This window comes from Achroia grisella, unplaced genomic scaffold (genome assembly GCF_030625045.1).
Source record: "Achroia grisella isolate CSIRO2021 unplaced genomic scaffold, CSIRO_AGI_Agris_v1 utg640, whole genome shotgun sequence".
Classification (NCBI taxonomy): Eukaryota; Metazoa; Arthropoda; class Insecta; order Lepidoptera; family Pyralidae; genus Achroia; species Achroia grisella.
Genome location: NW_026712977.1, coordinates 2,899,739 through 2,916,980, shown reverse-complemented (window position 1 = coordinate 2,916,980; position 17,242 = coordinate 2,899,739). Strand labels below are relative to the sequence as shown.

Genomic DNA, 17,242 nt, shown 5'->3' with positions numbered 1-17,242 from the left:
CTTCCACTGCTCTTTTATTCATGTCATCTTTAACACAATCCTGGATGGATTCTTTTCTTTGGGCGTCCCCTCCCTTTACATCCATCCACATTCATATTATACACTTTCCATAAGATATGGTCCTCGTTCCTCCGCATATATGTAAATACTATACGAGTATCAATATGTTTTTTTTTCTACTACTATGCTATGTGGCATGCAAGCCTACGGGCCCATCTGATGGTAAAGGTTACCGTAACCTATGAACGCCTGAAACACCAGTGTTTCATGCGTGTTTCTGGCTATTGGGTATGGCTATACAGTAACTAAACGCACAGCGTTACGATCCAAACTCACTGAATACATTAATGTCTATTTACTTTATATTTCAATTTAATTAGACTTATATGTTTTTTTATAATTTGTCTATGTCTCATTAAAAAACGTATGAAATCTATGGTACATATAGAAGTAAAGTAAATAAATACGTAAAATAAATAAATATACGCGTGTTATTAATTTTGTTGGCATTTCGCTTATAATATTGCAAAATTATAATGCCAATATAACGAAGATTTGGCTAAGTCAGCAACAATCGCCTACATCGCCTATTGCGTTGCCTACATATAATAATTATACATACTTTAGCGTACTGCAGTGCAGTAATAATAATACTGTATATAATTTTAAAGTATTGAATAAATAACATTCAATATTGGAGCCGCATACTACTAATACTGTATCGCATGAAAATTCAAAGCATTAATTTACATGTTTTAAATATCAATATTATATGCCCTATCAAGTTATCATAAAACATACCCTACAATAGGGCATATTTTTACACGGTTCCCAAGGTAAGTAGTTTAGAAAATATATTTATATAATAAAATAATAATAATATCTCCATTATATATAGTGCCATTCAGTCCCATGCTAATTTAAGCCTGTGTTATGGTTACTAGACAACTGATAGAAATACACAGATTTTTTTTAAAATACATATACATATTATACTTCGAAAACAACCAGACCGGTACAATCATACTCATGAGTACAAATGATTGCACCGTGCAAGGAATCGAACCTGCGTTTCGCACAGCATTTTTTTTTCCCAGCTATCTTCCCGCTTAAAAGTTGCTATATTGGACAGAATTTATGGGTCTATCTTTGTAATATATGCGTGTTATAGTATAGAACAAACTGAGAAATTAACAGGTTTGTAATGCATCGCTAGTATATTATATATAATTATGTATACATACAAGGTTACATAGATCTCCCATAGAAATAAAACAAAATAAAAAAAAATCCTACACGCACAGCAATAAAATAAAATAATAAATAGACAAATATAATACAGCTTAATCGCAAGCCAAAGTATAATATATTACATATTGTGTGTATTGGATTTATGTAATACAGTTTATCAATATATTTGATTATCTCGATGACATTGCGATAATTAGGTAATATGATAACTAGAAATAACAGCATAATACTAATTAAATTTGATCTGATTAAATATATCATTTTTTCTTATATAAGATAACTAGATGGCATGACATCACGTAATCATATTTCGGTCGTGATACCATTTGCTCACTCAAGGATAATAGGTATGACATCCTTTTTCTCTAAAATCGTTTCCATTCCATAATTCTTCTCCTGTAATTTCACTGCTTACTTGCATCTGACTGAATCACAGCTTACAAAGCAAGCTTGGTGGCTAGTGTAAGTAGGTGGCTGTAGTTGAGTCCGCGAATGACTTTACGAAGGCTACCTCGTTCAAGACATTTATTGAAATACTATGTAATTACTCGTATATTTTCGAGCGGTATGCCATATTTTCGCAACTGCTGTATTTAAAAATCTTTAAGAGAATATATTCATGCTCAGTATTTTTTTCTTATTATTTATTTTTTCATAGATATACTGGCAGATAATTATAAAAAAGGTTAAACGCCAACTCGCCTAATGCTCCCTCGGTCAGCAAATTTTACGCTTATATACAATGAATTTATACAAGATGGCCAGTTTATTTTGACCTCGGCGCATCAGCGGATTAGCACACCGTCTGACTGCCAATCCCGCGACGGGTTTGTTTCTCGCAAGCAAACATTTGTATTCATGAGTGTGATTGTTTGTTTTGTTGTTTTGTTTATGTGGTTTGTATACATATTACGTGTGTATTTTAAAAAACAGAATGTATTTAAGTACCAGCTATTTAAGTTACTGTCTGTATACTGTCGTACTGCCGCATAGTTCGGAACTAGATGTCACTGTGTAAAATGACCCCATTTTTTTTTTTTTTATTAAAAGCAAAGGCAAAGAGGCTGGCACACAGATATTACGTCATTATGTGCACTCATCATCCATTGCCATTCAGGAGGCCTAACATGTTTTGCCTCCATAACTTCCATTCTGCCATATCTCACCCTTCAACCAATACAGCTAAAAAAGCTGCTTTACAGCTGTCTGAAATCGGCGAAACAGAGTTGTACAAAGTTGACCTCTGGTAATATATGATTGATATCTTCATTGTAGTTCATTGTCAGTTGCCCATCCATAAATTACGTCAACGTTTACACATATTTCAATTATTTTAACCCGAGTCCCTGTCACAGCTAGTTACATGTCAAGTACAGTATCTTAGATATAATGTTTAACATAGAATCCTCTTAAACACAATCATCTTGAAGGAGAAAAGTATAAAATGTGACACAATGTCACACTTAATCCTTTACTCCGCCCATTATCGTGTTACGTAATTTATGGATGGCACCTAATGTATAATAATTACCTAAAGAGGTTGCTGAAAAACTTCCATATGCTCTGTTTATTTTTCTTATCCATATTGGAATCGACGCGACTTGCACGGACCATCTCCGTCCAGCGAACAGCATCTTGCAGCTCCATAAAACGTTCCTGTAACCGACACAGTTTTCTTTTTAATTTTTATATCACTGAATGCCAAAAATCTGATACATGAATGAATAGCACCTCGGACATCTCATCATTACCTGACGATTATGGTGCCCTATTCCTCTCTCATCTATCTATCTATTACTCATTCCGAAAGACCGATGTCATGTACACTATACCTTTACTATTTATATCTTCAATGGGAGCATCACCACATCTTACTAAGCAAGATGGTTGGCGGCTGAAATACTGTATAATAAATATTTCCTACAAGCCCATATAGGGTATAATTATGAATTGTCGAATGTGGGAAATCTTCTAAACAGCTATATCCATTTGACTATCAGTTAATAGATTGAAATACTCTGAAATGACGGTAGATTTTACATGTCATAATCTGTATATATAACATACCTAAATGAATAAAGATATAATGATGTCATTGACTATATCATTGCTTGCTTGTGTTTGTAATTGTCTGAGAAAACTATATATGAAAGTTTATATTTGAATAACTGTATCTAAACGTGTAACAAATATTAAAAGAATGAAAGAAAAACTAAAGAACTTAACATCTATCTGTGATGTTAAATTCTTCAGTTTTCTTAACATTTAGTTATTACATGTTGTTTGTTATACTTTAGAAAATATTGAAGCGCAATATTTAAATAAATTAATAAATGAAAGCACTTTCAATTGATAATAATATCTTTCTATTTTATATATTCAATTATTCGTATTTTCGATTATACATTTACTATAAGTACAACAACACGATTGTATTGTGGTGACAATTGTATTATTTGTGCTAAACCCCACCGATGTGCTATGCTGATTCTAGTGTAAGTAAACAAAAATAATATAAATCCATTGAGTAGACTAAAGTATGTTATAAATATGATCTAGAATATCACCTTATACTGATTACGCTCCATGAGAACCCGCGCCATCTCCACTCTAGTGAACCGCCTGCGCTGAGCCATTGGCACGTCAGCTTCATCTTCGTTATCGCCACCGCTCGCGTTGTTACTCATCGTCTCCTTAAAACAAATAAATAACAGTTCATATATTTCATAAATAAAGCATAATTGTGTATGTATGTATTATTTTATCTTATTTTTGTTTATATTGTAACAATAAGCACTGAATATTGTTTTCTTCATAATAAGAATAATGCATACTTAATATTCTTAGTAGTCCCATTCAGTAGGAATAAACTACTATACACTAAATATCCAATTACTATATTGAAATTGTGACAATGTGGCCTCGTTTAATCTTCGGCATTTGTAAGTTCTTCTTTCTAGCACTTTTCAATAGGCATAGTCCTATTGAAAAGTGCTAGAAAGACTACATAGGGCACACTACGTAGGTTACATATGGCACAACATTTGGTTGTATTGTTAGTTTGTTGCGCAGGTCAGCTAATCTACATATTTTTTTAAAACAATCTACAATATATTAATTATAAATGATAACAACATACAGTTAAGCTACGGTACAGTAATTAAATTCGACAATAAGGTCAAATATAAATTTATGAATGCAAGTAGGTATAAAACACGATTGTATGAAAACTGATTTATTACGCAATTGATTAACTCAATTGCGTAATAAGTCAGGGTTCATTAAATACAGTAGAACTTAAGTATAGGATGCTTATTTCTTTTTATTTACGCATCAGGTAATAAATTATGATATACATATACGATGTGTAGTATACATATATAGTAATATATATTTGAATTATTATTTCCTATTCTCATCTTATAATTTTTTCTATCCTCATATATCTCCATATGCAATTGAGATCCGTTCAACCGCTCTATGGTGATACCTTTTCACAAACATTCAGAGACTAGACAGAGGCAGACTTTGGAATTTATAACATTATTATAGATTAAATACATATTTTTTTATATAAAAAGGTCACAATCTCACAATCAACCTGATAGAAAGTTATAACATTGTCCATTTACATGAACGGTATCATAAACATCACATGATACCTGTGGATATCGCTCATGCCTTCCCATTCTCTTCTCAGAAGCTTCTAATCCTCTATACAATTACTACAATTACCCTACAATTTTAGTGCTATATCTCACGTTTTAAATCGAAACACGCTTACCAAACAATCTTCTTGACAACAGACATATGGTTGAATTCATTTAACTTGAATAATAAGAACCAATAATCAATCTGCTTCTGAACATTCTCTAATTACAATAGTTCTTCCCCAAAGAGTGTATAGCACGTTTATTTTTATTTAAGTAATATAAGTGTAAAATATACCCTCAGATGTCTGAGTTCTTCCTCAAGCTGCGTGACCCGTTCCCTGAGGTGTCCCCTGGCAGCATTGAGATTTGCAACTTCTTCCTTCAGAATCTCTTGTTCCCCAGTCAGTTGATCCACTTGGACTATCAAATCATCTTTCACCACGTTCAACGCATTCCTGATAAAACAAACCTTTTAGTTAATAAACATTACAATACAATATTGAAATAAAAATTAATTGCCGAATGTATACAACAGCTTCTGAGCAGCTGCACTTATTTGGACGACAAAATAAATAATTACGAAAATCGGTCCACGTCAATGTTTTGAGGTTACACACAAAAAACAGTTGAGTCGATAAAACCTAATTTCCAGAGATAATTTCGGTGTTTTAAGTCGGTTAAAAAAACTATAAATGCAATGCACTCACTTTGTAGCCAGTAATTCGTTGTTTTCCAGGATTAAATTTTCGACTTCCTTGCCCATACCTGATGGAAGAGACACAAATTAAAAATATTATAGTTTATTGTTATAAATAAAAATACTATCATATATAGTATTAATTTATATTTAAAAAATAATGTATAAAACTAATCTGTTTAATAATACGAATAAGTTAATTAGTCGTTTAAAAATTATACACAAAAATATTAGTATATATAGCGGCGTACCCATAATTAAACAGAAACGACCATTAAATATAGACCTAATAATTCGAAAGCTCAAAAGATATTTTTCAATATACAATGAATGGCCTTAACACTATTTTTAATAATATTCCGTGTGACACGAAACCTATGTTAAAAACATATCTATTGTAGTCCGCGCATTACAGCATGGTTCGGGTGACAGATATATATCACAATACAATTTATCAATTGTCCTTTATGACTAGTACATTCAACTTTTAATCATATGATTAAGTTTTAATATCATATTTTCATTAAATAGTCTACTGCACCCGCACCATTATAGTGCGAAGAGTTACATTTAAAAATAACAAGTAGAATAAAGTAAAATAAGTATAGAATACTCACCAAAATAGTTATCGTTAACTGCATTGCGTTGATGCAACATTTTGTTAGAACGCATGGAAAGAGAATGGACACAGAATTAGTAAAAGAAAGTTAAGATTCGGCATACAATGTATGAGTTCAAACAGATCGATCGCAGGTTATTTTAAAATTATTTTGAAAATAACCTACATACTAAAAATTAGTATGTTATTTTATTGTGCCTGAAAAAAAACACTATATCTTAATATAGTGGTAAACAGTGTTAAACATTCACATTTTTCATAGCATTAAAATTTTAGAAACATGACCTGTATATACATTTAGAATATTTCTTAAATACAAAAATAACAACATAAATTATTAAAAATTTATGTTTCATAGATACAATGTTAGACAATAAAAAAGCTTGATTTATAAAATGCACGTTAAACAAGCGTAATAGTTACCAATATCACAATAAATGTATAAATTACGTTATAAAATTTAAATATTCAAAATAGCGACCGATCGATATGAACAAGTGTACTACATATATTAAAAACAGTTAACAATTTGTACAATATGATGTAATTTGTTAATAGAAGCATACGAAATAAAATATATACAATGTTTCGTTAGCACCGAGTTTAGTGTAGATATGAACATGACAAATATGTAAAAATAAGCAGTAGCATGCGCTAAACCGAATATCTTTAGACGAAACAGAAACCATTGCTATTACGAATAAATACGATGTTCACTAGTGTATTGTGACAAGCTTCGCTTAAAACTTAGTGAATGTTTGTTCCAATCAGTTTACAAACAAAATGTTATACTTTTGTTCCCCTGTATCACGGTCATATAGTATCGGACACGGTTATATTACCAACTGAATCCTGTATCGGATACTATATAGATTATGTTATTCTGATGTATGAGTTAGACTGTATTAGAGTTTCATTAATATCCATCTAATAGTATTTGCGTGAAAGAAAAACAAACATTCATAAAAATTTTAGAGTTCATAATATGTGGGATATATCTATATGTTTAGCTATGCAAAGAATAATTATATTAAAATATTTGAAATAAAAAAGAGTATATTGTCATTTTCAAAGTGCGTTAACCATGCAACAAAATATAGCTATGTTTATCAGCCAATTATCAAAGTGCAAAGCCTAGTCATTTTTAACTTGAAAGCAATATACTTTACCTGATGATGCATATTCTCCAGGATGCACCCAGCTACCTGTAAAACATATAGCATTCACCTATTATAAACGATAATCAATAACTTATATTATTCTCATGAATAAATAAATATATATATATATATATATACAAGGTTGAAGATTACAGGGAAACCTTACATAAGTTTATAAATTGAACTTTGCATTTCCATGCAAAACATGCTTTTAGTTTGAGTTATAAACTCGACAATGCTATAACGTTTCACCATGTTCTATTGGGGTAGACATAAATGACATGCTTGCATATTACAAGTACTTTTAACTTGATCCTTCATAATAAATCACCTTTTTTTATGTGGATTATTATTATAATGGTATAGTGTATACGTTGGCACCAGTGGAGGACGATAGGATGCACCTCAAGTCAGGCTAGTTAGCCTACTACGGTGATTTTATCAAGAGTTAACCACAATGATTTATATTTACGACAAAGTGGATCTGCTTTATACATTATTAGCAATTCTCTTGTTCACTCAATTCATTTGTTTATTCGATATGTTTAATCCATAAAAAGAAAACAATCAAACGCCAGCACCTCATATTTTTTTAATTTTATTTTAAAATATATACATTTATATATGGATATTTTAAATATTTAAAATTTCTATTTTATAATAAAGGAATATGATAATATATTTGGTACTTCCAATTGTAGTATATGTTAGGATCAAACCTGTTATATCAGCGCTGTCATCGCCCTCAACTATGGACGCCTCGCATTCATTGAACGACAATTCCTGGTATAAAGTATTTCCGCTTCGTCTCTCGCTCTTCGTCTGCGATTTACCGACAGAGTTGGGAGGTGCAACAGGTGATGTAGCCTGTTTAAAAACACAATTCATATTAATATCAACAATGTAGCGTATGTAAAAAGCATGGGTACTGCGACTTCATATATTTTAGCCACTAAGCAGCTAGCTTTGTTGTATAATGTAGTCAAATAACAAAATAAGAAGCTTACTATTATTTTTTTATAATGCTTTACACCAACTAAATCAATATAAGGGAGAAAGAAGTAGGTACAAATGACTGCCTTGTCGCATAAGCAATTAGGAAAGGGTTATACTAAAAAAAAATGTGCAATATTAGGTAAATATACAAAAAAATAACCGTAGTTATACATCGGAATAAGTTTAATTAAGTAATTTAATACTTAATCCTCTGGAATAGCATTGTATATAGATGGTAGACAACAAACAGGTGGGAGGGGGGGGAGGGGCGGTCTACTTGTTTTCCATTCTAATTACACATATATATATATAATATTTCGGACATTGTGATGTCTAATGATATAATTATCATCTCTAAATGCTAGACCGGGAGAGGAAGAAGAGATAACATTTTACTTCTTACTTTTTATATTACAAAAATTATGAATAAGTTCAATTATAGATTCTGTTAAAAGTCTTTGGTATCACTATTATTAAAATCGTTATCTAGCCTCCTATTGTTAAATATTTAACTTTATTTTTATCAACTGTTTAAACTAGAAACATTTACTATCGTAGAATCAATACCATTGCCCTATCTTTTCGATAAGCCGAAAATATAAACTCCATATAAGTAAAATAATACCAGCCTTTATTAAAAAAATATCAATTCAAAATTAGAATGAAATGTGTCAATGTCAATAAGATTAAAAATATGTACAATGAAATGTACTTAATAAATCTGACTGCACTAGCAGTTTTTCTAACGATATGTAGACAAGTAGTTAGTATAAAGTGCTACCAATGTTCATCGATTGATGACCGCGAATGTTTTAGTTACAACTTGGACAATCGTTACTTGAGAGAGTGTCACAAACGTAGCAATGCAACACCTGTATGCCGTCTGCTAAGTCAATTACAGTTCTTCATACCTACACAAAACGTAGTAATACTCCGTGAGTGTGCATACGTGTATTCTGAACCGTTACAATGCGTACAGTCGAAGTTCAGTAGCATCCATTACTCGCTCACTTGCGAATGCAATCAAGACGGGTGTAACAGAGCCGTCAATAGGAAACGTATTTGGATTTTGATTATTAGTGTGTTCTTTATTATGATAAAGTGATGTAATTACGTGACTCAAGATGTACTGTATTATATAGTTGAATCTATAAAATTGGTTTTTATGAGCATGCCTTTCCTTATAACACATACAGTAATATAGTTTTATTGAAGAAAACTACGTTGTGTGGCAATGTATGAATTAGAAGCCAGGTCAGCTAGTAAGGTCAATTAAACGACCTACACTAGAAATAGTACTACAATCGATTAAGCTAATTATTATTTTATGCGACTGGAATTGCAATAGAAAGTATACGATACGATACTGATGAAAGTGGTAACTGTCGTATAGTAAATTATGGATCATGCATTACCATTCCTGATCCAGATGTTCTCTCAGTTCACTGTAATTTCACAATCCTAATTCATACTTCAAAATCAAGCACTATTTACGGTCCCAGTGGTAAATTTGTCTTTTCCATATATAAGAATTTATAATACTTATGGTATACACGTTGTAATTTATTCTTTAATATATAACAAAAACTAGCTTATGTTATAACATGGTTACAGTAACTAACTACTGCTGAAACGCAATTTAATATAAAAATTCATTTATTTGAATATAAAACGAATAAGTATAAAAATAAACATATCCAAATTACAAATTCATATTACAAAACAGGATAATTTTGCTTCTGTGGTTATTTATATTATCCAAATGAATAGCGTAAGAACTTGAGCGATATAATCTAAATACATACGTATTCAAATCGCTCTAACACAATAGTTTCACTTTCAATTAAAGTTATGCTCTGGTAAGAAAGAAGGGGAAGTAAACTTTATCTTTTAGGATGCACTGTAATTACATATTTATAATCAGTTAATACATAAATTAATATTGTTATTTTATAAAACGTAGGTACTTTTAATAGTATGGTATAAAAGTAAAGTATTGTTATTTTTTAATAGTACATTAAGAAGCAATAATTATTTAAAAAAAAAACGCTTTACAGTATTAAACAAAATTATGCTTATATTTCTTATTATGTAAGCACATAGGATTTCAGTGAAGTCTTTAGAACCGTTTGACGAAATAATGTAAATAATAACATCAATACCACATTTGAATAAAAGATACGATGATTGTTTACGATTGTGTATATGTATATAATTAAGATATTTATTTATATTTATCATGATAACATTACTTATAAACTCATGATATTTCAATGCTGTTACGATCCTGGTCGTTTCGTCACGGGTCGACTTAATAAGAACTCAATCGGGAATTCTTCAATAATATTATAATGGAAAATACCGTTTATAAATGTTTCAAATAATCATAGAGGCAGTTTTAATTTCGTATACATATTATTGTACCTACATGTTTGTTATAAATAGGTACCGCATTTGACTGCATAGCTCTAAAACCAGAATAACATCCACTAACTCGTACATAAATTATGTGATCTGTCGTTTGTTTTACCAAACTGTAGTTCTATTTCGAAATCGTCTCGTTTGCTATTCTGCTACAGACGATGTTCTCTATGGACATATAAAGCATTATTTTCATGAATTGTGAATGTAAGGCCGCTATGGCTGTTTGAAGAATTCTTTTAACCATTCTCCTCACATATAATAATGCTTATAAATTGTCTTCGTTCACTTATACGGAGCATAACATTAGTCTGTGTATATTATGATAATTATGTAATTTGTTAATGTCTTTAATTTATTTTTACAAAACAGATCCTTAATTAATACAAAAATTCTGGTCTGTATAAACTGGCATTTAAAAACACAACCTTTTGTACTAATAATACTAGGGATTAATAAATTGTTTTAATACCTAAGAAAAGAGTATTTTAATAAACTACAAATAAATGCTCAACGGCACAGAATACCGATAATTTGGTAGCACCTAAGTTTTTTTACAGGGTCGATCGCGCGTAATTTGTATGTTTATACTGAGTAAGATAATATGCAGGCGAACAAATACAAATATCCCAATTCTTAGTCTTCAAAACATTCAAATCTCACCTGACTTTGTTGAGTAATAGGGTCGGTCTGGTGGGCACGCTCCATTGTACGCACTGCTGCCAGTTCAGAACCTATTGTCGGAGACGGCGGTGATGACGAAAGACTAACTGGACTGCCGGGTATACTCGAAGATTGCTCCAGCACATTCACAGAACCCTCGAGAGAAGAGAAACCGAACGATATCGGACCTGTTAAGTGATATTTCAAATTGAATATACAATGTATCAACCGAAGCTCAGTATTTATATTAAAGAATTATCCAAAAAGAAATTTTGTATCTATCTTCACGTCAGGTCATGCCCTCTACTCTGTACTGGCCATACCTACCGCGATAAGTAACAAATTCTCTTTACTCACCACCTTGCCAATCTGGTAATCGGATCACGTGTTAATTGGTTTCATTTGTGATATCTTACAATTTGTCAGAATTAAGGTAACAAATATAATTGTTATAAAGTGTGGTGTAATTTATGTTTCTATAATCGAATTGGAAACATAAAACAAATATATGAGGTAACTTTTAGTATTCATAGTAGACATAAATATATATATATATATATATATAAAAACATCATAATATTAACCAAATTTTAGGTAGATTATAATTGTATGAGTTATATCGGTTATAACTCTAACGTACATCTACTTTTTAATTTGAAAGGATTATACTTTCACTTTGAACCCATGTAAATTTCATCCATCGTTCATATTTTTATTCGTTTTCAATAAATATAACTAGAAAATACATATCATTTTCTGTCTACCATGAAGCCAGGTAAGCACTGAAATTGCTTAATAAAACAATGTAATCTAGGTGTGTTTGCTGAAAGATTCAGTGTCGGGAAGCACACTAAGCTTCAAATATCTGATCTCAGCACGAATAGCATGAATCGTCGATATTAGCGGATTCTAATGCAGCTTTATGGACACTATCGGAATAACCTAATTACAATTCGAAGCATCCAATTTCAAATAATAATCCAGCGATTCAGTTCCCATTTGAAACATATTTGAAAAGGAATACGTGAAAAATTGTGATTCCTCAGTTTTTGTACAAATAATAATTTCAAATGTTAATGTTAACAAGTGCTCATAGTAGACTATATGTCTTTTTAAATGAACTACTGAGCGTATTTTGATGAAACTTAACAGTATAGCTTATCCATAAGAATAACACATAGGCTGCAAATTTTAGGTGTCACAGATAGTAAATATATATTTTCTTATTTGCGTTTTCTATTAATACGCAGAAACCCACATTTATTCGGTTAAGTGAAATGAAAAAAGTTTATTGTCTATCAACCGAATTGGTTGTGTGATAGAGTAATTGTATCAGAATCTGATAACATCTTTGCCAATTTCCAACCCCATTCTAACAGATCGAAATTACTACGCTCAGGTCAGGTCACCATCAGGCTAACGTCGTAACCGCATGTAGACAACAGCCCTTAGCCGTTCCGCTGACTTTCATTTGTATTGTTTTATGCAATTCTGTAACTATTTTCGTCCAGTGCCGCCAGCCGCGGCTAACACGAAAATAACAATAAAATCGATAGAAAACAAACACGACTCACATGTCTGTTCTATATGTACATACATATCATCTAGTATTACAATTGCAAATTATTCTGATTCGCCAGCTAACGTATATCTGCATAACGATTAATAGTTCCCTCTAGCATTATAAACGAAACACTACCTGTTAAATTCTAAATAAATTACATACAATGAGGCTACTTTAAAACAGAAACACAAAGAAGAAAGCCGTCATTAAAAAATATAAGAATAAAAACGTTTCAAAATATATTTTTCATCCATCCATCCACGCAGTGATCGTATTTACTTTAACCACACCTGTCTTCTATTGTAAACATTCAGATCACATTCATGTAAATACGATACCAGGCAGTGCATAACCGAAACAAAAAAGATTTTAAAACCAATATTGGTTACATTGGTAGTCTAAGAACTATCCTTGCTTTCTTAAGAAAGCAATAAAAAGAAATGCAATATTTCATTACGTATACAAAGGCCTTCAGAAACAGCTGTTAAAGTCACAGCTATGTGCTTTGGATTGTACTATAGTTTTGATTTTATACAAATATTTCTCAGTTACACTTATATGCACTTTTGTTTATCACTTAAATATATAGATTGCCAGAGACCTGTTGTGAAGATAGTTCTTTATGTAATAGCTTATTAAATTTCTCTATGAAACTCACCACTTGATCTGCCAATAGGGTTGAGACCAAGACGACCCCGAACTTCGTTTCGTTCACTTGCCGTGCTAAGGAGCAACTTTGTCCGCTCCATATAGTCCATGTGGGTCTTGAATAGCTCCGTGTACCGCTCATGCAGTTTGGCATATTCCTGTCAAATAAGCAGAATAGAGTAAAATGTCTGTATTATCCCACACTTTGCATTTGTAACATATCTGAGTTATGACTTTTCTTTTTTATGTTTTTAGTACAATTTCTAAAATCAATAATAAACTTTTAAAGCATCTTAGAATCTCATATATATAGAAACAACATGATATCATAATTAATTTAAAAATCTGAATTCTTTGTAGACACTGAAAATATAATAAATACCTTCTTAAGTTCATTCTCCCTTTCTTCAAGCCTGCTGGCATGGTCAAGCGAGTTCTTGTGTTTAAGTTCCAACATTCGGACAATGCTATCCAGAGCTTCTAGTCTGCCTGTCAAATCTTTCCTCTCACCCTCGTAGTGATCTTCTGCTTCCAACAACTGAGAAAAAATGCTCATTTAAAGCACATATTTATTACACCTATATAAGTATGTGCTATTTAGTTATGATCGCAAATGGCACTGTAAGCAATATTTAAAATTAAATGAAAAATTAATACCACATTGTGAAACATAAATATTATTTGTATATTTGAATATTTTACGTAATTTAACTACTATTTACTAAAAAATGTTATATTTTATAGAAATTTATAACCAGATTAATTTAATTTTACATGTACTGTTGTGTACCTTGTAATATCTTCGAAGCATATGTATCAAATAGACAATGCTTAAATCACCTTCTACATTCTAAGGAGATTTTTAGTAATGTGGTTACTAATAAATTCATTGCTAGATATATACAAGGTTGACCTCCAAGTAGTTCCCTCTGGAAACCATCATCATGAATTCATGGTGAATTTGACATGATGGGCTAACGGACCTGACCTCATGCTCATATTATCATCCGCCACAGGTGCCCCACCAGTGTAAACCATTAGTATAGGTGGGTGCACCTTTCCATAATCATCCATAACAATTTAATTTCAATCCATATCAATTGCTATATTGCTAGAGACATAACATATCACAGTTTTGTTTATTTCCATTCACTTGAAGTATAAATATATATACTGACAAGAAAGCCAGATATTGTTTATTTAACTGAAATGAGTCATTGTAATTGTGCATTGCAAACAATATCAAGGTATATGAACATGCACATAATGCATTTAACTATAAATGCATGCTAATAAGACCTTGTACAACTTCATTGCCCTAAAAACTGCCTAAAGTTTATTGATGCAATATATTTACATTAGTAAATATATAATAATTAATTCATTGTATTCTCAAACAAATTAAGTCATATAAAATTTAATAGCTAAGTTATTCCTTGCACAATTCCAAAGTTTAGTAAGTAGTCTACTATTTACTAATTGTTTTTAACACCCTTTCTTGTGCTGTTATTATTTTTTATTAGTAAAACTCATCAACATATACCGGGGTTCATAAATTTTTGCGATTTATATCGACTAACATAATATTTAGCCTATGTTATTCAGGACTAAGGTGCCTTTAAAATAGTAAAAGAAATTCTCAAATTGGTTTTTCTTTTTATAATATTGGTAAAATGGATTTTATCATGTTCTGATTAAAATCAAAATTTATGAATATCATCCCACTCAGATATTGATCTATATAGATAGGATGTGTTTTAAGCACATTATGTATCACTTATATATTCATCAGATATGTAAAAAAATTATTATTTTTATACAATTGTTTTTTTTATTGAACAAATGTGAATAATACTTTTGGGTGTTGTAACAGCATGTGTTGGTAATACACCAGCAGAGAATGATAGAACAAGCCTGAGGTCTAATCACTGAGCCTATAATCTGAATTCACCAGGAATTAACCACAATGGTTTCGAGTGGAAATTGGTTCTCATACTAGAACTCAGAGGGGGAAGGGAATTGTTAGTAATGAGGACTCTTGATCCCAAAAAAAAACTAGAACTCAGATAGAAATAACATTACTAACCAACAAAGGTATCTAGCTCATTAGGGCAAAATGCACTTAACAATCTTTGTATATTCAAGCCAGATGTTTTAATTAAGTTTTAGAACAAGACATAATTTATTAAGTGCACATTATTTAAAATTTATTAATATTATTACATTAAATATACCTTACTTAAATTACACCCAAGATAACAGAAGGGATAACACATTTCCCACACATACACAAATTTAAAATGAGAGCATTTAAAAAAATAAGATTAATATTTTAATGTCCATCTCTTAAGAAGTTAAAAATACTACTAATAACTTATTCAACCTTGCATAGCAAAGCAAAGAAAACACCACCAAGGTCTAATTGTTACAATATTATTAAGCTGACTTACCTTCTGCTCAGAGTGTTTTCTTGCCGCCTTCTCGCGTTCGTATTGCGTGACCAGTTGTTCATTATCTTCCCTGAGCAATTCCAACTCCACCTCATGTTCCTGGTTGGTCTGATATGCGGAATCTAAGCACTCTAATACGTTCACCAGCAGTGGCATTAACGTCTTCACCACGTCCTCATCGTATCTGGCTATCATCCGCTCGAACTCTTGGTAGATACTTCCAGCCAACGACTGGACTTTCTCGGACATCACTACATGAGAATCTTCGTGGGTACCGTATATAGTCTCGTTGGTGACGTACCCACTACTGGAAGTATCGTCGAAATTCATGATTGGAAACAAATTAGGTAAGTAGTACGCACAAGGAAATTACGTTTACTCCACACAAGGACGTCTAATGAATTTTACGCGAAAACATAATTAGTTGTTTTGTGTATGCGACGGACGATGACGCGATCGATTTTGGTCGTTCTATATTAAAACTTTTGACATTTCGCCTACCACTAATAAGGAACATATAATGATGATTATAATAAATGTAGAGAGAAGAAAGATCAAGACATTAGCATTTATTTGATTGACGTATTTTTTACACAAAAAAAAATTAATAACGATTGATTCTTGATTGACGTTGTATAAAGCAACACTACCGCTTCCGTTTCCGGAATTCTGAATACTACTTTTCACAGAGTACTCATTTCACGAGATTTCACTAGTAGTAGTAGTATGTTTTATCCACAAGTAGATAGGCAAAGGTACGAGACCATACAGCCTAATCTTCAGCATTATTTCCATGAGATTCAAAAATTCTTCAAGGCGATATCGCCAAATCTTTTCATTAATTATAAGTTTATGTTAAGTCCATGCATGTGTCCTTAATTAAAATGTTTATAATTCTCTGATAGTTGCTATGATGAAGTCATCAATTGGTTTAAAAGTAGCAATGCATTTGAATAGTTCTTGAAGCTTAGCAATGAGCAAAATTCTATTTAAATTGAAGGCCGGGCAATCAAAAAATATATGTTTTAATATTTGATTTTCGTTATTAGAGCATAAAAGACAAATCGGAGAATTAACGATCTTCATTCGGTGTAAATGTGCATTGAATTTACAATGTCCA

General features: G+C 31.4%; 1 protein-coding gene across 1 annotated transcript in view; it reads right to left on the bottom strand.

The window, feature by feature from the left end:
- Positions 1 to 16,747, bottom strand: part of LOC131849355 (JNK-interacting protein 3) — a 45,104-nt gene extending 28,357 nt beyond the window's left edge. Inside the window, 11 exon segments of the mRNA XM_059199418.1 lie at positions 2,783 to 2,907; positions 3,819 to 3,944; positions 5,200 to 5,359; positions 5,612 to 5,669; positions 6,219 to 6,236; positions 7,390 to 7,425; positions 8,100 to 8,247; positions 11,461 to 11,648; positions 13,683 to 13,830; positions 14,055 to 14,210; positions 16,123 to 16,747. Coding sequence (XP_059055401.1) covers positions 2,783 to 2,907; positions 3,819 to 3,944; positions 5,200 to 5,359; positions 5,612 to 5,669; positions 6,219 to 6,236; positions 7,390 to 7,425; positions 8,100 to 8,247; positions 11,461 to 11,648; positions 13,683 to 13,830; positions 14,055 to 14,210; positions 16,123 to 16,452 — 1,493 coding nt within the window. The 5' untranslated portion in view covers positions 16,453 to 16,747.
- Between the last annotated feature and the right edge of the window lie 495 nt (positions 16,748 to 17,242).